The 23,697-nt window shown below is 32.5% G+C and overlaps 2 protein-coding genes across 2 annotated transcripts; both read left to right on the top strand.

Annotated features, from left to right (window-relative positions):
• The first annotated feature begins 712 nt into the window (after positions 1–712).
• Positions 713–1,936, top strand: LOC110095492 (F-box protein At5g25290-like). The gene has a single exon (XM_020821054.1). The coding sequence runs from the start codon at positions 713–715 to the stop codon at positions 1,934–1,936; it is 1,224 nt and encodes a 407-aa protein (XP_020676713.1).
• Positions 1,937–11,083: 9,147 nt separating this feature from the next.
• Positions 11,084–12,301, top strand: LOC110095498. The gene has a single exon (XM_020821067.1). It carries the CDS (start codon positions 11,084–11,086, stop codon positions 12,299–12,301), a length of 1,218 nt encoding a protein of 405 aa, XP_020676726.1.
• Positions 12,302–23,697: the final 11,396 nt, after the last annotated feature.

Below are 23,697 nucleotides of genomic sequence, written 5' to 3'. Positions count from 1 at the left end.
TCAATCACACAACGATGATATTTCATTAGAGGAAATAAGATATGTAGTGGGGTCTCTTTTAATCAGAATTAATGAGTGATTTCCATATTACTAAAATAAGAAAATTTCATGTACTACATGATACATATTTTTATTATAAGAAGTAAATTAATCAGAAATTTTATTAATTTATAATATTATTAAAAACAAATTATTACCAATTTAATGAAATATCCATTAAGACAGCAAATTCATTTTATAAAACAAAATAATATATCTATTGTAAATAAATACCTCTGTCTATGGTAACACATACAATATATGTTTTCTCATCATCCACTCATTTATATATTTTAAAATATCGTTTTGAGACCTCTTAAAATAACGCTAAATTTTGACACAAATTCAATCTCTTAATAAACTACATGCAAATAATGATAAATTTTAATTTAAAAATGCATATAAAACTTTAAATGATAAAATTAATTTTTACGACTTTAATTTCACACCGTATTCTATGTATGGATAATGCCAATTTAATTAGGCACAAATGAGAAGAAAAATTAATGCACTTTAATATTTGCCACGAATACTTATCTATTCCACATATTTATATCATGAACAAAGATTGCATTTTTGATTCCAACTCTTATTATTTTTTTCCCGAGCGTGGTAGTGTTGGAAGGCACTATAGCTCCTTTCTTACATTGGCCACCTCAAATAAAATAATATTATGGCATGGTCTGATCTTCCCATAGATCTCCTCAGTTGCATCTCATCACACTTGTCCATTGTAGACTTAGTTCGATTATCGGTTGTTTGTACCTCATGGAGTTTCACCCTTGACAACTATGCACTCCTTGGATTTGAATGTCGTCCCTCCCCGTGGTTGCTCCTTTCAAATGATGTTGAAGAGGCCTCTGACACACTCACCTTCCACGAACTTACAAAAGAAAGAGAAGAAGCTGTCCTCAGCTTCCAACGTCGCTTCTCCTCTATCAGTAGCCACACCTATGGTCGCCGCTATTTTGGATCAAAGGATGGTTGGCTTGTGACCCTTGACAAAACATATCTACAACCTCACCTCTTCAACCCTGTCACAAAGGCTGAAATATCGCTCCCATCTCTTTGCACCTTGATCGATCCACAATATGCCCCTGACAACTCCATCAGGATATCTTTCAATGAAAATTTCTTTGACTTTACAACTGATGAATTCCGTGATATATATTTTCATAAGATCATTGTCTCCTCTAATGACTTATCTGGAACTGTTGTTGTTATATTTGGAAATAGAAAAGAGCTTGCTTTGGCAAGGACAGAAGATCCGACTTGGGTTCTTGGGCCAACATTATCTCCTTACAACATAGAGGATGAGGAGCAGTTTGAGGATGTTTGCTATCATGAAGAAGATCAAAGATTTTACACAATCACAAATTTTTCTATGGTGCTTGCTTTTGACCTCAATGGACAAAATGTTGAATTGATCTGCCCGAATATGCCCAACCCACAATATCGCACCATATACTTTGATTGTATGTACTATATTGCCTTTTTGTCAGGAACTTTTCTAAGAATAGAGAGGGTGATTGATATTTCTCTTGATAGTCACCATAATGCGAGAACAATGACTATCTTTGTTTTCAAGTTTGTGCCAACTGTTGTTACTTCTTCTTCTTCTTCTTCTTCTTACTCTCAATGGATCCCCATCCACGAGCTGGGGGAATTCTCCCTTTTTGTGGGTTGTAATCAGACATTTTCTTTGAATCACATGGTTGTTACCGGAATTAAACCAAACTGTATATATTTCGCCGATCATTCGAGCAGCATGCTTCCCGGTTATGTTGATTGTGATGTTGGACTTTTTGATCTTTCCAATGGTCGCATTCAGTATATCCTTCATCCTTATTCACGGACTAATTGGCCTCCATCAATATGGTTTACCCCATCAATTTAATAAATTGAATATCTTAATCTTTGTTAAGAATGTAATATAAATATTTTTGGAAGTCTATTTTTAATTTTAATTGGAAATTTCATTAGGTAATGTTGAGTAGTTTTTTGATTTAAATATTTGCTTACCTCTTTTATATTTGTTTTGAAGAAAAGATATTAATAATGTTAGATCACAGTTGAGTCTTTTTGTGATCTTGTTAGATAACATAAAAAACAACCTGAAATGAAAAAAATAATGTTCATATGAAAAGAATGAGAAAATGCTCCCAAAATTACTTGATTTTTTTTTAAAGAAAAAGTGTTGTGTGAGGAAATATGTAAACAAATCATTGTAAGGCATTATTAATATATTTTAGCTCAATTATTATTTTAATAGCAATCAAGGATTTCTATGAAAAAAAAATTAACGAAAAAAAATCTTTCATTGTCAAGTATTTCTTTGCATGAACCATTTGGATATTTTGCATGTAAATAAAGAAAATTTACATTATAAAAAATTTAACTAGTCACTATTGTATCACTAGATTTAAATTGGAATTATTCATGGATGGTTTCATTTTTGAAGAAATGGCTATATTATTCAAAGATATATATATATATATATATAAGATTCGATCGACTTATATAATTTAGATGCATCATTCCTTTCTAATTAAAAGTGAACACTTTTTATGGTGATATTTTGATGAAATAATTAGAGTATATTTTTTATAATTTGATATAATGTATGTTTGTCGTTATCCTATCATGATTGCCCAACATCATTTGACTATTATCACCCAATCATTGGTGTCAGAAACTCATCATTTGATTATCATAGCTTTTTCACCATCATTTGACCATTACCGTCTTACTATTGTTAATCCAACCACCATTGCTAAATTGACACCATTTGTTGTCGGCCATCGTCTCTCCATTTGAAACACTTTTTATGGTGATATTTTGATGAAATAATTAGAGTATATTTTTTATAATTAGATATAATGTCTGAATGTCGTTATCCTATCACACATCATTTGACTGTTATCACCCAATCATTGACGTCAGAAACTCATCATTTGATTATCATAGCTTTTTCACCATCATTTGACCATTACCGTCTTAGTATTGTTAATCCAACCCCCATTGATAAATTGACACCATTTGTTGTCGGCCATTATCTCTCCATTTCTTTCACAATATATACTACAACTATAAGAGGCCAAACAAATATTTCTTTGTAATATCATCTTCTCCTATTATGAGTAAGAGCTATCTTCAATAATTTGAAGTACATAATAGATATTTTCATCAAAGTCAAGACCTATAGTATTATTCCTATCATTGTTTTGCTTAGAACCACTATTACCAAGGACTTCACAATTACCAAGGTTTTTGTGTAAGTAGTTCATGATGATTTTAGAAAAGAGTACTTCTACCACCCATGTAATGTTATTTAACTTAAGCCATGCCTCCCTTCAGCAATCCTTGTTTGTCTTGTCATTTACAATTGTGCATGACTACCGTCTGACAAAAGCTTTTAGGCTATTTCCAAGTAAAAAGTAACCATATTTAGCCACATAATTTCAAGGACATTGGCCTAGTAAAAAACTCTTATCATTTATTAAGCATGACCATTATCATTTGAATGATTTTAATTCTTTAGCTATGTTTACACAACCAATAGAGTTGCAATCGAACATTTGTCTAAAAGTAAATAATAATAATATCATAGCCATTGGTATGTTGCCCAAACCAACATGTCTCTTATGTTATTATTATTATTTTTATTTATTAGAGGTCACAATGGGCATGCAGAACTCCGAAGTATCTTAGATAACAAAAATAATTTCAAGATATATATATATATTGATTTAGAGAAAATAAGAATCACTACGCTGCTATTATTATTATTATTATTATTATTATATTGACTTCAACACTTTAAGCATATGCAAGAAAATCAAATCCTCCACGCACATGTTTGCTTTTGCCAAGGATTTTGAGTAAATCTTGAACTAATGTTGAGATTGCTTTTGCTTGGAGTAATTATGGAAAGCTCTATAAATAGGCTCCTAGAAATATGCATCTTAACATTAAAAATTAGTCAGTTGTACCTCCCCAAGACCTGCGGGGTGAATTTAACCTACCAGGTGTGGTTAAATTTTATTAGGTAAAATTGAGTATTTTTTTATTAATTGTATTATTCAGTATAAGAGACATCATTATAGGAAAATATGTGATTTACGGTGCCCAAATGCACCAAAAATTTAATTGTTTTCATCTGTAATTATAAGTTTCGACGGAATCATGCATTTCTGCTAGTAAAACATGAGTCAGAAAATGATTTCCAATGGAGTAAATTTCTTTCAGAAACGTTTTCAACGGATTTTTTGCAGATTACTAACAAAAGATTGCTTTTTTAACAAAAAAGCAAAAAAACGTCTGAAATTTTCGCCTAAAATCCATCATAATCTTATAACAAAATAATAATAATAATAATAATAATAATAATAATAACTAATCTATATATCTTAATCATTTGATTCTACTACACAGATAGCAAAATGCAAATAATAAAAGCAATTATTCTCTTAATAATTTATGTTCTATGTATTTTGATAGTGAATATTTGGTTCTAGAAAATGATAAATTTTTTCTAATTAATAATCTGGAAGCTAGAAGCTGAGAAACGTTGGAAGGAACTAGAACATGACTAATTCTGATCTAAAATTCCTTGAGCTAGTATGCCCACTACAGAACAGTCAAATGTGATAGTATCTAAACTCAAGTTGGCATACATACATTAACTGGTTTTGCAAAGGCCTAACCTCTCTTTTTTTTTTTTTAATTTATAAGAAAAACTAATATATTAATAAAAACATTCACGGTTACAGCAAAATGGGACCCAAAATAAAGGAAAAATACAATAAAAAATGGGCTCAGTTAACGGCCGATGCTCCCAGCGTCCCCGAAGTCTCGCACGGACCATCCAATGAGGTGAAAACAGCGGCCAGAATCCAACCAACTCTATGAATAACACCAAAGGTTGCCACCAGCAAAACGATAGGGACACGAGCCCCAACCACATAATAGCCCCAAAAATGGCGGACCCCACAGCGACAAAACACTATCAAACCAAACCCGTGAAATGACGGCTAACAAACAGAATACAATAAACAGTTAACGCCTTCTACTTTGATTAATCGTTTGGGTGCAAAGGCCTAACCTTCTTTTTTTTTTGTTTTCGCTCACTTCCAAGAACACAGGATGAGACATAATATGGACTAGGCAAAGTTTGAACTCATTATTGCAAAGACCCTGAAATGCCCTGAAAATATAATATCTTCATTACTTCATAAATCCGCATACGAATGTAAATAGAAAAGGGTGATCATCAATAAAAAAAAAGAAAATGAAAAGTTCAACTTATTTGAGTTTCTCTCTTATAAATGTAGCTCACAATTTGCATAAAAAAATTCTAAGGTCATTCTACATAGAAAAAGAAAATCATAAAAATAAGTATAACTCATTTCAACAAAATTTAATTAATAAAATAAATAAATAATGAAAATATTAAAGAGGTGAAGTTTTACCTTTGAAATATAGAAGAAACGGCGATAAATGTTCAAAAAATGACCTTAAATAGAGCTGGGGCTGTTTTTAGTAGAATTTTTGATGAACTTTTCTGTCGGAAATAAAATAACAATTATGAAAAAAAAATTAAAAAATTTTGTGTGGATGCTTAATTAATGACAAAAATTTTGGCATAAAAATTTCACCTGAATTATCAGTAGAATTTTTGTTGGTAATTTCCAATATGATTCAATACACAACCGATAATTGAAAATATGCATAATAATAGAGTGTTTATCTTTTTATTCTATTATTATGAAATATTGCATATGTATCCATTCCCACTTAGCTTCCTTTTACCACCTTTCACCTACTGAAACAGTTGCATAGCATAGTGTTCCCATTGTATAGTCTATTTATATGTCAAAACAAAACATTATGTATATTTATTGGGCCCAAAGATAAAATTTACAACACACCTTCATTTTTATAATGGAGCTCTAGAATGAGATGAAATGCAGAATGATGCACTTATAATGTAAAACTAATGAATTAAATAGAATGTGACTCATCTAGTTTTACAAAATCCTCCAAATTTCACTTACCTCCAGAATATTATTAAATTCACAATGACTATATAAAAAGCCTATTCATTATATGTTATCAATTGCATAGTGGTTCAAACTTAGGAAAAGTACATTTTCAAGCATAGATTTTATAAAAACAATGAAATTGTAATTATAAACCATTAACTTGACCTTGTGCCATGGCACTCACTCTCAAAGAATCTTATCATTGGAGGACTCGGTGCCACGACGGCATCACCTAGCACCACAGTGTATCATATTTTTTCTCTATTTTCTCGAGAGCTCAATGTTGTGGCGCTAATAATCTCAGTGTCGCGTGACCCTCAAAACAAATTTCCAACCTTAGATTTTCACTTCTCCATCCCACTTCTTGACTTATTCAAGTCTTCCTTAAACACTCTGAAACATATAATGTTAATCATATTATAAGTATTTTCAATGTTAATCAATGTTGTGAAGATAAAATTTTCTTTGTTTTTTTTTTAATTATCAAACACCACTTAATTTTTAATTAACTTATACTTGGGTCATAAGATTGCGTCTGGATTACGGAAATTCTTTACGACCAATTAAGGCTCCTATGTAATTCAACATTGTTTGAAACCTAGAAACTTATCCGGAGTTATGATCCATGAGATCTCACACTGAAGAAAGTAACTCTTATAAAAAAGATCTATTAAATTTAAGTCATCCCCAACAAAAATTCAAGTAGCTTAATATTAAAAAGAATTTTAATACAACATAATCTCAAACAAGGGATTAACCAAAAAACAGAAAAATGAAAAGAACACCAAGCAAGCAACAACCAAAAAAATGTCATCATATCCTCAAATAAGACAACCCAACTTTGTCCAGATTAGTCATCCCCCTCAGAGGCTAAGGTAAAGACAAATCAAAGAAATCTTAGAAACAATCTAATGACACCTAAATTTAGCAAGCCAATTAGCAAAGCAGTTAGCTTCACGATACAACTTAAAAATGCTTTGTTAGTATATTCTTGAAGCTGGTAGCTTCTATTTTTAGAAGTAGATGTTAGGTTATATGTTTCTTGCTCAGGTATGGATAATTAGCCTAAGAAATGATGTAGAGTTGCTTGTACATGGTAGTAGAGAGATAATTGTTGTGTTAGATGTTGCCATTATAGTTGAGGTTCTTCATTTTAGGCGGCTTATGAGTTTGAGTGATGGTTTTGGACCTTCTCGCTTGCCAAGGTTATGGACACGTGTGTTGAAGATGAGGGAGAATAGAGCTACTATGAGCTAACAAAAGGATATTTTGCTCAGTCCAAAATGTACTTGGGAGAGACTCGAGGGCAGTTTCAACCAAATCTTTTTTTTTTTTTTTAATAAGATTTTGATGATGCTTTAGCCCATCTAAATTTTAAAGCTTTTTTAAATTAATTCAAAATTTAATTTTGAAAATTTTCAAACATTCCATTTAAATAGTTAATATCCCATTAACGTCCTGTAGAATCATAGTCGAGAACATGCTTCTATTCATGCAAGAAATTAAGGATTTTGCTTTCCATTAGGTAATTAACATAAACTAATGACCTCTCTTATTAAACTTTAACTTAATAAAATAATTATTTAAAGTGAAAGTAAATATTAATTTTGATCATAGTTAAATGCTCAATATAATTTTATTTAAACATCACATCAGGAGATTAATCACTTTTTATTAGTTATTTAAACAAAAGAAATATGTCTTAGATGCACATGCAATTAAATTAATAATATAAATAATAATTACAAAAGACACAGAGACTTATTTGATCTTTCAATGAACCGTATACAATGACAATTATTTTTTTATATAAAAGAAATAGAGATTTTTTAATTTAATAAATTTAAAAATTTATACTTGAGTTTTCAAAATGCTTAATTAAAAATTAAATATAACCAAGTGATGGGCTCAAAGTGCTTATTTTAAAATTATTAAATCTAAAATTTGTTATTTAAAGAAAGAATTATGTTATATGCCCTATTAATTCTATTTATGGATAATGGCTAGTTGGTCTTTTTTTAGCCACGAATAAGAAGAAAAATTGATGCATTTGAATATTAGACACAAAATTTTCTCAAAAAAAAGCCACAAATGTTTATTTTATTCCTGATATTTTTGGTCAAAGATTGCATAAGACATTCAAGCTCCTTTCCTCATCTATTTGCCACCACATAAACAATAATATTATGGCATGGTCTGATCTCCCAACAGATCTCTTCCATTGCATCGTATCACAATTGCCCAATGTAGACAACATTCGATTCCCCATTGTCTGCACCTCATGGAATTTTGTTCTTTCCAATGATGAACCAAATGGAATTCAATGTTGTCCCTCGACATGGCTACCGATTCCGAGTGAAGCTGGAGAGGCCTCCAACACAATCATCTTCCATGACTTTACAATCAAAGAAGAAGAGATCGGTGTCAGCTGCCATCGACGCTTCTCCTCCCATGATAGTTACATCACCGGTCTTCGCTGCTTTGGCTCCAAGGATGGATGGCACATTAACCTTGACAAAGAAGATCTGCAACCACACCTCTTTAACCCTCTCAGAAAGGCCGAGAAATCGCTCCCATCTCTTTTCATCATCCCTAAAGATCAAGGGCATATGATAAATTCCCAATATTGCGTCGACGGCTCCATCAGATTTTTTGTAATGAAATTTACTCATTCTTTAGCACAGACGAGGAATGCTTACATTATATGTATTGTCAGAAGATCATTGTCTCTTCTAATGACTTATTAGGAACTGTTGTTGCTATCTATGGACGTACAAAATCTTTGGTTTTGACAAGGCCAGGAGATCAAACATAGGTTCTCGGCCCACAGTTGCCTCTTTACACCATGATGTACATGGAGCAATTTAAGGATGTTTAATATCATCAAGAAGATAAAAGATTGTACACAATCACACATTTCTCGATGATCCTGACTTTTGACCTCAATGGACGAAATGTTGAAGTGATTTGTTCGGCAATGCAGGACCCATACTTGCATTTCAAAAAGTTTGATTACATGTGCTATATTACCTTTCTGTCGGGAGCACTTCTAAAAATAGAGAGGGTGATTGATAATGCTGAATAGAAAATATATGATTGGGTTATTTGTTTCCAAGTTTGTGCCAACTGCTGTCAATTCTTGTTCTTCCTCTCATTGGATCCCCGTCAAGGATCTAGGGGGTTTCTCCTTGTTTGTGGGTTGTAATCAGACTTTTTCCTTGCATCACACTAATGCTCCCGGCATTAGACCAAATTGTATATACTTTGCTGATCATTTGAGTGACATGTTACTAGAGTAAGTTGATCAGGATGCAGGGCTTTTTGATCTTCACAGGGAACAATTTCAGTATTTTCTTGACTGGGATTCACAACCTAATTGACCCCCTTCAATTTGGTTTAAATCATCACATTCATAAATTGTATATCTTTATCTTTGTTAAGAATGTAATTTGAATATTTTTGAATTATCAGTCCATTTTTAATATTATGGTTGGTGTTGCTAAGGAGAATCATCAAACTGAGATCGAACGATCCCATATACAACAGACGAAAGGTATGCTTAAGAGTCTAATTTTTTGGCAACCTTGGTGATGGATGAAATAATAAAGCAGTAAGCCCAAAGCCATGTTATTTTAGCATGCAATTTAAATAATGAAAACCTCAAAAAAATGCATAATATAAACATATAAAATGGATCACATATCATTTAAAACTTTTCAAATTAGAGAACAAAAGCATTCAAATAATTTCATAGACTCTCAAAGGTCATGATTTTGCACATATTTTTAAATATTTAATTGATGAAGAGAATTTGATCCAAATATTTCAATTTTGAAATCATAAGGAACCATAAGCATAATGATATTTAATTTTTATACAATAAATACATGTAATGCATTTAGAAGTACAATAAATATGACTATTTTTTTTGTATATATTTTTTCAACTGTAATGGTTCTTCATGGATGCCATTAATGTGCTTGATCCTCCTAGGATTGCAATAATGCTTCCAACAAACCAATCACGAACGCTTCCTCCATCTTCTGTCTCTAAGACTAAGAGAAAGTCTAACAGAGAAGAAGCTTTGTTTAAATTCTAATGGCGAAGAGGGAGGAAGGAGAAGGGTGAAAAAGACAAATGGGATTTCTTTTCCAATCTTTTTGATTACTTTCTAACAAAGGCAATATACATGCACTATGCATGCATTATTTTACGTTATTATTTTGTCTATCAATTAATTGGTGATGATGAACTACTTACCTTATTTTTTTATGTCATTATTCCCTCCATCAATTACCCAACGACGATGTCTCATTAGAGGAAATAAGATATGCAGTGGGATCTCTTTTAATCAGAATTAGTGAATGGTTTTCATATCACTAAAATAAGAAAATTCCATGTACATGATATGTATTTTTTATTATATGAACTAAATTGATAAAAAATTATATTAATTCATAATATTATTAAAACTGACTTTTTCCATCCTGATGAAAGACACTAAATTCATTATGTAAAATGAAATAATATAACTGTTGTAAATAAACACCTTTGTATGCCGTAACACATATATAATATGTGTTATCTCATCTTCTACTCATTTTATATCTAAGAATAATCTTTTCAAGACCTCTTAAAACAATGCCAATTTTTTACACAAATAGTCTCGTTCGGTCTCTTAATAAACTGCATGCAATAACAGATAAATTTAAATTTAAAAATAAATATTAAATAATAAATTTAAATTTAATGACATGAATTTTGCACCCTATTCTATTTATGGACAATGGCAGTTGGCCAATTTTATTAGTCACTAATGAGAAGAAAAATTAATGCACTTAAATATTTGCCACAAATACTTATTATATTCTACATATTTATATCTCTAATAAAGATTGCATATTTGATTCTAACTCTTATTAATTTTTGTTTGATCGTGGTAGTGTTGGCTGGCCTTGCAGCTCCTTTCCTATATTGGCTAGCTCAAATACAATAATATTATGGCATGGTCTGATCTCCCCATAGATCTCCTCTATTGCATCTCATCGCACTTGTCCATTGTAGACTTAGTCCATTTATCTGTTGTTTGCACCTCATGGAATTTCACTCTTACCAACTATGCACTCCTGGGATTTCAATGTAGTCCCTCCACATGGTTGCTCCTTTCAAATGATGTTGGAGAGGCCTCCAACACACTCACCTTTTGCGAACTAAGCATAGAAAGAGAAGAAGCTATCGTTAGCTTCCATCATCGCTTCTCCTCCATCGGTAGCAACACCTATGGCCGCCGCTGTTTTGGCTCCAAGGATGGATGGCTTGTGACCCTTGACAAAAAAGATCTAGAACCTCGCCTCTTCAACCCGATCACAAAGGCCGAAATATCGCTCCCATCCCTTTTCACCTTGATCGAGCCACAATATGCCCCTAATAGCTCCATCAGGATTTCTTTCAATGAAATTTTCTTTGACTTTACGGCTGATGAATTCCGTGATATATATTTTCATAAGTTCATTGTCTCCTCTAATGACTCCTCTGGAACTGTTGTTGTTATCTTTGGCATTATAAAAGCGCTTGCATTGGCAAGTTCAGAAGATGTGACTTGGGTTCTCGGGCCAACATTATCTCCTTACAACACAGAGGATGAGGAGCAGTTTGAGGATGTTTGCTTTCATGAAGAAAATCAAAGATTTTACGCAATCACAAATTTTTCTATGGTTCTTTCTTTTGACCTCAATGGACAAAATGTTGAATTGATCTGCCCGAATAGTCCCAACCCATACCATCGCACCAGAAATTTCAATTTTATGTATTATATTACCTTTTTGTGTGGAACTCTTCTAAGAATAGAGAGGGTGATTGATATTACTCGTGATAATCACCCTTACGCAAAGACGATGACTATCTTTGTTTTCAAGTTTGTGCCATCTGTTGTTTCTTCTACTTCTTCATACTCTCAATGGATCCCGATCAACGAGCTGGGGGAATACTCCTTTTTTGTGGGTTGTAATCAGACATTCTCTTTATATCACACAGTTGCTATTGGAATTAAACCAAACTGCATATATTTTGCCGATCATTTGAGCAACATGTTTCCAGGTGATGTTGATAGTGATGTTGGACTTTTTGATCTTTATAATGATCGCATTCAGTATATCCTTCACCCTTATTCAAGAACTAATTGGCCTCCATCAATATGGTTTACACCATCACTTTCATAAATTGAATGTCTTAATATTTGCTAAGCATGTAATATGAATATTTTTGGATTATAAGTCTATTTTTAATATTTGTTGGGCAATGTATTAGGTAATATTGAGTAGTTTTTTTATTTAAATATGTGCTTACCTTTTTTTATATTTGTTTTGATGTTAGACCACAATTTTTAAAAAATCTACTTAAATATCTCTTTTTCTCTCTCCAGGCTCTTTCCCTCATACACCTGTGTATTCAACCTCCCTCTAGAACAGCCATGTCACCTCTCCCTCTTACAATTTTCCTTCCTAGCTTCGAATATAATCTTCTTATTTTTAATTAAATATCATAATCTTTATTGTTCATTTACTATTAAAAGAATTAACCAAAATGGGTTAATAGGTTAGCTTCGAGTCATTCGGCTTGTTAATGGGTCATATTCAGGTAGATGTTTGTTTATATAATTTTTGCATTGTTATTTCAGGATTTAGATTGAGCAATTTCTACTTTTAAGTAAATCAATTTATTTTTTAGTATCAGATTATTATAGTGTCATTGTTTCAATAATTTATTCTTCATTTCTCGATGAAAAAGATTAAGGATTTTTTTTTTTAAAATTCAATAATTTATGACCCCACATGAAAAAAAATCCTAGCTCAAAGGATGAATTGAGCTCAGATGTTTTCTAGTCCTACAAAACTCAGACGTAAAATCATTTCGAGACCTCACAAAATGACATCAAATTTTGACATAAATAGTCTCATTTATTCTCGTAACAATCCATATACAATAAAAGATTAATTTTATTAAAAAGTCAAGTAACTCTATTTATTTTAGGAATGGTTGCTTTTGGCTCTGCTAGGGTTCCGTCCCTGTTTTACCGGGGTCCTCCCCGCCGCGCTGGGGTTCTTCTCCCACCTCGGGTCTACGATTCTCAGGGAAGTTTTATTGTCCTTGTCTGGCTTTTATTTAGGCTTTTAGTTTTCCTGGTGTTTTTGTTTTGGTTTCTCCCTCCGGCGTTCACTGGTATGGAGCCTTTTTGTCTGAGCGACCCTGGTTTTTTAGGGGGCTAGTCTCATTCGTGCTCGTTTTTGGAGGCGTTAGCTGGTTCGAAACTTGTTTCATCATTTCCGGATCTGCTTTGCTCTACCTTTCAGGGTTTTCCTTCCCTTTGGATTTCCGATCTGGAAATCCATGCTCTGGCTACCCCTTTTTAATTTTCCCTAGTTAGTTTCTTCCCTACTAAAAGACCATCTCTTGACTCAATCCGCAAGTTTTTCTTTAACCTTAAACTAAAGGGTGAAATTTTGATAACTTTACTTGATCCTACGCACATTCTGATTAAACTTGAGAATGATTTGGATTATTGTAGGGTATTTTGTCACCGTTCTTACGTAGTCTTTAACTGCTAAATGAAGCTCACGAAATGGTTGCCTAGTTTGGATGTTGGAGTTGAGTCGCCTGTGATCCCAATTTAGATATCTTTCCCGCTTCTGCATCCTCATCTCTTTACCCCGGTATTCTTCATGCTTTGGGAACAATTTTTGGTAAACCATTGATAATAGATGAGGCTACCTATGTGGGTTCCTGCCCCTCCGGCACATGTTCTTGTGGAGCTTGACATTACTAAATCCTATCCCAGCCGGGTGTGGTTAGGCTTTGAGAATTTAGGGTATTTACTGGAAGTTTCCTTTGATGATTTCCCCCCTTTTTGTGCATCATCTAAATGTATTGGTCATGTTACTGAAAATTGTCGGCCTCCCCCTATGTCTGTTCCGGCTTCTATCCCTATTATGGGTAATGATTTGAATGACCTTGGGGCCCCTGTTCTTCATTGTTCTAATCTGACGGTTCCTGATTTGTCTACTGGTGTGGCTCCTATAGCTAATGCTAAATTAAATGAATTTTGTCCCCCTTCCCTTATGGTTCCGGTACTTTCTATGGATAGCAGATTGAATGAAGCGAATGTGGTTGTTGGTTCACCTGTAGCTAATCTTGTAGGTACTGGGGAAGTTTTTGAGGGTGTTCTGGTTGGGGTTTTGCCTACTGATCAGGGCACTCGGGATTATGCTAGTGATGATGGTTGTTCGGGTGGTGTAGTTATTTCCTTACCTGCTTTAGCTGAAGTGGGTAAGGAGTTTGCCCTGTGCGATTTGCCTGGAAATGTTGACCCTGCTATGGCTGTTGAGCAATCTGGTTCGTTTGGCTCACCTAGTTTAGTACTAACTGGAACTAAGGTGGCTAGCCCTTTGGTTAATTTGGATATGGATAAATTGGTATCACTGTCTGTCGAAGGCTTGGTGACCAATGCTAATTTTATTGATAATCCTATTTCTATGTTGTCTAAATCCGAAATGCAAGATCGTGTGGCTATGATTGGCAAAAGTTTTGTTTTGCTTCAAACAGATTGGTTAATTTTAGAGGAGTGTCTCTCCCCTTCTCCTTCTAGTGGGGATGATGATTTTTATGAGAGTGACGATGAAATTGTTGGTCACTCTGCCGGTCGTGGTCGAAATGCGAGGGGTGGCAGAGCTAGAAGGGGAGGAAGGAAGCACTGAATTATGTTGCTTTTGGGATGGTTTTGGTTGGCTTTCATTGTTGGTTTATTCAGATTTGGCCTAAAATTCGTCGAAAACCTATAAAAAAATAATATCAATAATTATAGAAGTTATTTTTGAATATACGCACCTGATTTATATTTCTTCTGACTCCATGCTATAGATTTCAGGGTATGGAATGTTGAGTCGATCTATCCATATAATTAAGCACTACTCTATGCCATATAGTAAGGATGGCCGATTTATATAACTTCAAAACTTATGAGAAAAGGTTGATATAAAAAAATTGAACCAATTTTTTTATAGGCACTGCAATGCAGAAAGACAATGGATTAGACACCAAGAAGTAGTTCCAACAATCAATATGCTCAATGAGGGCCTTGCATATATAGAAAGCCACAACAAAGGCCTAACCTTTTTTTTTTTCTGCTCACTTCGAAGAACACAAGATGAGACATAACCTGGAGTAGGCAAAGTTTAAACTCATTATAAATGTAGCTCACCATTTGCATAGAAAAAATTCTAAGGTCATTCTATATAGATAAAGAAAATCATAAAAATAAGTATAATTCATTTTTTTATAAAATATATTTGATGAAATCTAAAAAAAATGAAAATGGTTATAGAGATGAAGTTTTAATTTTCAAATCTCAAAGAAATAAAGTTAAACGATTTAGAATTAACCTTGAATGGAGCCAGATAACAAAGAGGCCCGAGAGAGCTTTTCTAGAGAGAAAAATTATGGGAGTGGGAGAAGGGCTCTGGATGATATAGGGCAGTTTTAAGCAGAAGTTTCGACAAACTTTCCTACTGGAAATAAAATAACAATTACGACAAAAAACAGTCCAAAATTTTGTCGGGATGCTTAATTACCGACAAAATTTTTTGCATCGAAATTTCACCTGAATTACCAACAGAATTTTCCTCGATAATTTCTAACAGGATTTTGTCAGTAATTTCAGAAGACTTTTTCCACCAAAATTCAGTCAGTAATGCATACATTTCTTGTATTGTATCTTATATTCAAAAAATAAAAAAAAAATAATAATATTAATCTGGATTAATACACAATAATGTTCTTCAAGTTTTCATTTATCTAGAGATTGAAAATAATAGTTAAGAATACAATGAATTCAATCAAATATTTTAATAAATCTTGAACTAACAAAACAAAAGATACCTTACGGACTCTGAATCCATGCTCACTCTTAGAACCAGCCTATTCAATAAGGCTATTGTCTTTGCTTGAAACATTTTAAGTCATACTATAAGTTCTCCATGATAGGATTCAATCCACAACCAAAATTGAAAATATGCATGATAATAGAGAGTTTAACTTTTTATTCTATTATTGCAACTAACTAAATTATATGATAACAAGATTGCAGAAATGTACATGTATCAATCCCTACTTAGCTTCAATTTGTCACCTTAATTTCAAATACTGAAACAGGTGCAGAGCAAAGCGTTCCCATTCCAGAGTCAATTTAGATGTTAGAATAGAACAAAGTAGTTTAAAATGCATATGAATTGGGCCCAAGGACATAATTTACAATACACTTTCATTTTTATAATAAAGCTCTAAAATACTATGAAATGCATATTCATGCACTTACAATGTAAAACTAATGAATTAAATAGAATGCATGCAACTCATCTAGTTTTACAAAATCATTCAAATTTCAGTTACCTCAAGAATATTATAAAATTCACAATGACTATATAAAAGGCTGATTCATTTTATGTTATCAACTGCACAGTGATTCAAAACTGACACATTTATCCCGAGTTATCAGAAATTCATACGGAAAAACTAATGGGTGAAAATTTATTTTCTTATAGTCAACTTGTCCATAATAGTATGCAGGATAATATACAAAAAGTTACACATTGAAACTTTCTCCAAACTTAAGAAAAATACCTTTTCAATCATATATTTTTATAAAAACACTGGAATTGAAATCATAAACCATTAACTTGACCTAGTGCCACAACGCTCAGCTTCCTAGTGTTGTTGCACTCTCAAAGAATCTTACAATTAGAGGACTCGACGCCTCGACAGCGTCACCTAGCACCACAATGTATCATATTTTTTCTCAATTTTCTCGAGAGCTCAATGTTATGGCGTTAATAATCACTGTGTCACATCACCTTCAAAACAAATTTCCAACCTTAGATTTTCACTTCTCCGTCCCACTTCTTGACTTATTCAAGTCTTCCTTAAACCCTCTAAAACTTATAATGTTAATCAAATTATAAGTATTTTCAATGTCCTAAGTTTAGCAAGCCAATTAGCACATCAATTACCTTCATGAGAAATATGAGTAAAATATTATTTGAACTTATAAGCCCGTCAGCATAACGGAACTTACATGCGATGAGCAAAATGGATGCAAGGCTTGGACTACTCAGCACGCACACCCATCGTCAAAGAACCCTGCCATGAACATGAGCGAGTGAGGATACGATACGACATTAAAAGACTTTGTTAAGATGTGCTTCAAGCTATTGCTATTTTTAGGAGAAGAAAATGTTAGGTTATTTGTTGCTTGCTTAGCCTAAGAAATGATGTAGAGTTGCTTGTACGTGGTAGGAGGGAGAAAATTGTTGTGTTAGACGTTGCCATTGTAGCCGAGGCTCTTCATATTAGTCAGCTTAATTATGAGGTCGAGTGATGGTTCTGGGCCTTCTTGCTAGCCATGGTGATGGACATGTGTGTTAAAAGATAGGGAGAATAAAGCTACTATGATCTAACAGAAGGAAATTTTGCTCAACCCAAAATATGGGAGAGCTAGAACGGGACTAGAGGGAAGTTTCAACAAATCCTTTTTTTTAAATAAAATTTTGATGAAGCTTTTGCCCATCTCAAATTTAAAGTTTTCATAATTAATTCAAAATTTAATTTTGAAAATTTTCAAAGATTTCATTTAAATCATTAATATCCCATTGACCTCTAGAATCGTAGTCGAGAACTTTCTTCTATTCATGCAAGAAATTAAAGATTTGCTTTCGATTTGGTAATTAACATAAACTAATGACTTCTCTTATTAAACTTAACTTCATCAAGAACGGCTTTTTTCAATGCTTCTTAAAGCAATTTTCTAGTACAAAAATTTAAATTTTTGTACTAAAAATTAGTTTTAGGGAAGAAAGCCGTCTCAAATGAAGCCTTAAACTTATTAAAATAAAAATTTAAAGTGAAAGCACATATTAATTTTGATCATAGTTAAATGCTTGATACAATTTTATTTAAACATCACCTCCGGAGATTAATCAATTTTTGTTAGTTATTTAAACAAAAGCAATAAATTTTTGATGCACATTTAATTAAATTAATAATATAAATACTAATTACAAAAAAAAAAATGTATATTATACTTTTAACCAAACAAAATCCAAAGGCTTTGTTAAAATTTCTTGCAAAGTTGCAATGAAGCTTTTCATAGGGAAAAATTTGGTCATATATTTTCATAAAAAAAAAATAGTCTAAAAGATCTCATTCGTGAGAGATGGTGAAGTATTGCTTTATGTAGAGTGACGATGACCAATTATATGTATATGATCGTTGAGCTAAAAGGCATCGTAGCTCGTTTCGATTAAGTGTTAATTTCATTTAAATTTATGTATTTAAGAAAAATCAATTCGATAACTCCGAATGGAGAAATTATTCTGTGCGAATACAAAACACAGTTTATCATCTGCAGACCATTAAGAATGTGCCCCGTCAGCAGTACTGAGCAGTATCGAGCCAGTACATAGCAGCGGTGACGTGGCTCATTTTGCTTGGTCTTTGGATGGCGTTCGACGTCTACACAGAATAATTTCACCTCCAAATGACATCAAAATTTGACACAAATGTCTTACTTGATCTTTTAATGAGCTGTATGAAATGAAAGATAATTTTTTATATAAAAGAAATATAAAATATTTAATTTAATAAATTTAAATTTTTATACTTGAGTTTTCAAAATGCTTAATCTAAAATTTATTCTAATAAAGATAGCTCAAAATGCTTATTTTAAAAATTTTAAATAAAAAATTTGTTATTGAAAGAAAGAATTATATTATGCATTTTTTAAGGAAAATGGAAGTTGACCTTTTTTTTAGCCACCAATAAGAAAAAAAATTGGTGCTTTTGAATATTAGCCACATTCCCCAAAAAAATACTAGTCACAAATGCTTATTTTGTTCCTTCTATTTTTGGTGAGGTCCACTTGTGAGCTATGCTATATATATATATAACAAAAGATTGCATAAGGCATTCAAGCACCTTTCCTCATATATTTTCCACCACATATACAATAAAATTATGGCATGATCTGATCTCCCAATAGATCTCCTTTACATCTCATCGCAATTGCCCATTGTAGACTACCTTCGACTCTCCGTTGTCTGCACCTCGTGTAATTATATTCTTTGTAACGATGTACCCAATGGAATTCAATGACGTCCCTCGCCATGGCTACTGCTTCCCAGTGAAGCTGGAGAGGCCTCCAACACACTCATCTTTCATGACTTTACAATCAAAGAAGAAGATGTCAGTTTCAGTTGCCATCATCGCTTCTCGTCCCTTGAAAGTTACATCACCGGTTGTTGCTGCTTTGACTCCCACGATGGATGGCTCATGACCCTTGACAAAGAAGATCTACAACCTTGCCTCTTTAATCCTCTCATAAAGGCCGAAATATCGCTTCCATCAATTTTCACCATCCCTAAAGATCAAGGGCATATGATAAAGCCCCAATATTGCCCCAATGGCTCCATCAATTTTTTTTTTTGTTATGAAGTTTACTCATACTTTAGCACAAACGAGGAATGCTTGCGTGATATATATTTTCAGAAGATCATTGTCTCTTCTAATGATTTATTAGGAACTACTATTACTATCTTGTTGGTGGAATTTTGAAAATTTTGGTTTTCTTTGGAAATTTTAAAATTAAAATTGAATTCTAATTCTAAAATTGAATTATCCCGTTAGAAAAAGTATATCACCTTAAAAGGTTAAAATAGAGTTTCAGAACGGGATTCATATTTAGAATTGTGAATCTCATCTTAGGTATTGTGACCGGATGCTAAAGAGAACATCGTATGGCCCCAAAGGGCCAAAATGAGGTTCAACTAAATATCTGGTTACGATAATCAAGAAGGGGGATCATTGAGTTCATATCAAAAACTTTTTCAATGAAAGATACATCTCCTTAAAAGGGAGAAAATGTCACTCGATGTTAATTATTTTGATATGATAATAACGATCATTTTTAATTTTTTCAAAAAAATCAAACTAAATTTTTAAAAAATAATTTTTGAAATCAGGTTCGTGTGTGGTTCTAAATCTCCTACGAGCGCAAGCCGTCGTAGTTAAATACATCATAGGAAGATAAAGTCCCCTACGAAAACTTTCGATTAAAATAGTGGTAAAATTTTGTTAAAGATTTTATTGGAGTGATACAAAAGGAAATGATTTTTTTTAGAATTTTAAAGGTGAATGGATCATGGTTGAGCACTTATTAATGGAATCAAGTGAAGAAAAGTAAGGGGACACTTTTGAGATTCCAAAACCATCCAGAAGTGTCCCAACTTAATCTATGTATTGGACTTTACATTTTGAATCGAAAGAAAATTTAATTTGAGTTGAATATTTTATTAGAAATTTTAGATTATATTCCTAAAAGTTGGGGTCTTATAACCAAAGATCTGCCCTGAATCCTAAATCTAAATTTGGATACTAGACCACAGTTGTTCGAATCCTAACTAATGTAGTGCATGATCTAGGCTTACCCCGGCATGGATTGGGGAGCCAGCTAACCACCTAATCGATCTAAAATACTTGAGCCTGGCCTTTTTTTTTATGAAAGAGTGGTGGGGACGTTTTCTTTAAGGTTTTGGAGAGATGGGGCCGACATATAGAGATTTTCCTAATTGGCCCCATTGACTTATGTTAGGTGAAAAATACTAAGGACTAATGCAATTAAAATTTTAACTCTTTTAAATATGTTTCTAATGCAATGCATGCTAGTTGACAACTTCAAATCATGTATGATTGAAAAAACATGCTTAAAAATAATTTTTTTGAAGACTGGGCTTCCTAGGTTCAGCACCTCATCCTCATAGGTTAGATTATATGAACTCTACTTGTAGGTGGGGAAGGGTCTAAAACAAGTAAATAAAGAATGCATAAATATACATGCGACCCCTGGGGCGGTCCCCGACTAATTCCCTAGATTCATTATCTTTCTATATTATTTAACTCCTAAAATTTTAAACTTTTAGTAATGAGCATAAAACTTTTCACACCCTTACGAGCCTCATGAATCCAGGCAAAAATAAAAGCAAGACACAAATGCCAAAAAACTAAGAAAAATAGATAATCCTTGGATCATTCGTAGGAGGCTACCTAAATGGAAAAGATGGCTCGTCCTGTAAGGGGAATGCCACCCTTTCCGCTTTGGGTATGAAAAGGTAATTTAAATTTGGACTTCCACATAGAAAAGTGCTATCCCCATAAGGGGTGTCATTTTCTCTTTGTAATCGAAGCTTTGGATTTATGCATCCCATCTTAAAACTCCACTTTTAGAACACTTAATATTTACACAAATTACATTTATAATATGAAATAAAATTCTATACTCTCTTGTAGGGTTATCCTAAGCAATTGATAAATTAAAAATATTCCCAAGCAGTTATATATATGTGTAGAAAAATAAATAAACGCACTGGCTACACTCTTTTTATTACTTGGGAGACTTAGTAGATGAAGCACCTGTGCAAGTATATTTATAATTGATTTTTATTTAGCCCCCTTTTATTGCCCTGCGGGAGTGTGGCCACTTACAGAAAACTTAGTGAACATCCAGATCATTCCTATCTTAAGGGTAATCTAGCTGTCAAACACAATAATTATCCACAGAGTGCAGTAAAAATAAATAAACACAATAAGTATAACCATCCATAACATGCAATAAAATCATGAAAAATTTGGCACATAGCAGAAAAGTAAACACCGGCCTAACCTAGATCTAGAGTTGGTTGTCCTAACAAATCATCTAAAGAGTGTGTAGAAGGTAATGTGGTTAGGGTAGATCCTAAGTTGTGTAGTTAACTAGAGTTATATAATATTTTGAATTTGTTAAGACTTAAGGGAGTTTTATGTTATATTTTAAATAGTAATGCATTAAGGATTAATTTTAATGTCCTTTAATTATTAAGTGATTGCTACCTTTGTTTTCCATCAAGGCCGTGAAGTTTATTTCACCTTCCTTAGGGCTAAGTTAATAGCCTCGTAGGCCTGAGTTACCTAGTAGCGATCGGGGTTGATTAAATTAATTTAAATTTGTTAACATAAAAGATATATTAATCTTAAGAAATTTAATTAATAACTGATTTTAGATGGTTGGTTGAATGTTTTAATAATCAAGTTAATTTTTTTTAGTTTTAATGATTTAATGGATTTTTTTGAATTATATAAATAGGTTAATTAAGGGGTTAAAAGTTAAATTTTTAAATTAGAGTTAATATTAAAGATTTAAGATTTTTAATAAATATTAAACCTTATTATGAGCTGTTAGATTATTAGCATGCTCAATTCGGAGTTTTATATGAAAAGTTATAAATTTTAGAAGTTTTGACCCAATTTTGACCTAAGGTTGATCAAGTTGTTGACTTTTTGACTTTGACAAGATTTTGGGGGTTTGACATTTCTAAAAAATAGTAGATTTTATTTTGAGTCATTAGCCCTTGAGTTTGATTGATTTGGGATTTTCTATAATTAGTTATAATTTTAGGAAATTTGGGTATTTATTGAATTTTTTTATTGTCTTAATTAGAGAGCTCTTTTTGTGATTTGAACCCAAACAAGTCCCAAACTCATTCAAATCACCTCCCAAAATTTGAAATGATCTAAAAAGAGATCAACAAGTGTTTAAGATATTTTTGGGATTTTTAATTATTTTTACTTAATTAAATTGATTAAACATTGATTTTAACTTAAAATTAAATTAAAGTTGAATTTGATGTTAAACTAAAGAGGTTTTAATTTTCACTGATTAAAGATTGAACTATGGAATGTTGGAGGTATTGTGGGTATTTTTTAGAATTAATATTGATTTATTAGAATTTTATAAGGCTAATGGGTTAATTAAGTGATTAATCCTAAGCAAGTTAATTAGGAGGCCTAATGGTCTCTAAAAACTAGTGAGATAATTTCATTAGGGTGGGGGGGATGTTACTAAGTTTATTTGTCTAAACTCTCAAGTGAAGGGAGCATGCACCCTAATTGTTCTAAATTTTTAAGTTTTTATACAAGTCCTTAATTTTTGTCCTTAAGGGAATCACTAAGTTATATATTAAAGTCAATGTTGCTAACTCTTGTACACCACATATGCAAATATACAAATATAGCATTCAAGTTTTTAAATCTAGCAGTTCCTAAGCTAAATGGTGTGTGTCCTAAGCATACAAGAGACAAAATTAACATAAATAATTAACAAATTACTTAGTGAATAATTAAGATAACTATTCACTAATCATCCCAATTAAATCTATTCATTCAGGCTCAATTCATGCCTAAAGTTTTAAAGGTGATCTCCCAAAATTTAAAGATTTAAATACATATAATTTTAAAATAGTTTTAAAACACACACACACACACACACACACACACACACACACACACACACACACACACACACACACACACACACACACACACACACACACACACACACACACACACACACACACACACACACACACACACACACACACACACACACACACACACACACACACACACACACACACACACACACACACACACACACACACACACACACACACACACACACACACACACACACACACACACA

Source organism: Dendrobium catenatum, unplaced genomic scaffold, assembly GCF_001605985.2.
Source record: "Dendrobium catenatum unplaced genomic scaffold, ASM160598v2 original_scaffold_76759, whole genome shotgun sequence".
Taxonomy (NCBI): Eukaryota; Viridiplantae; Streptophyta; class Magnoliopsida; order Asparagales; family Orchidaceae; genus Dendrobium; species Dendrobium catenatum.
Note: the sequence above shows the minus strand (reverse complement) of the source record. Positions and strands in the feature narration are given on the sequence as shown.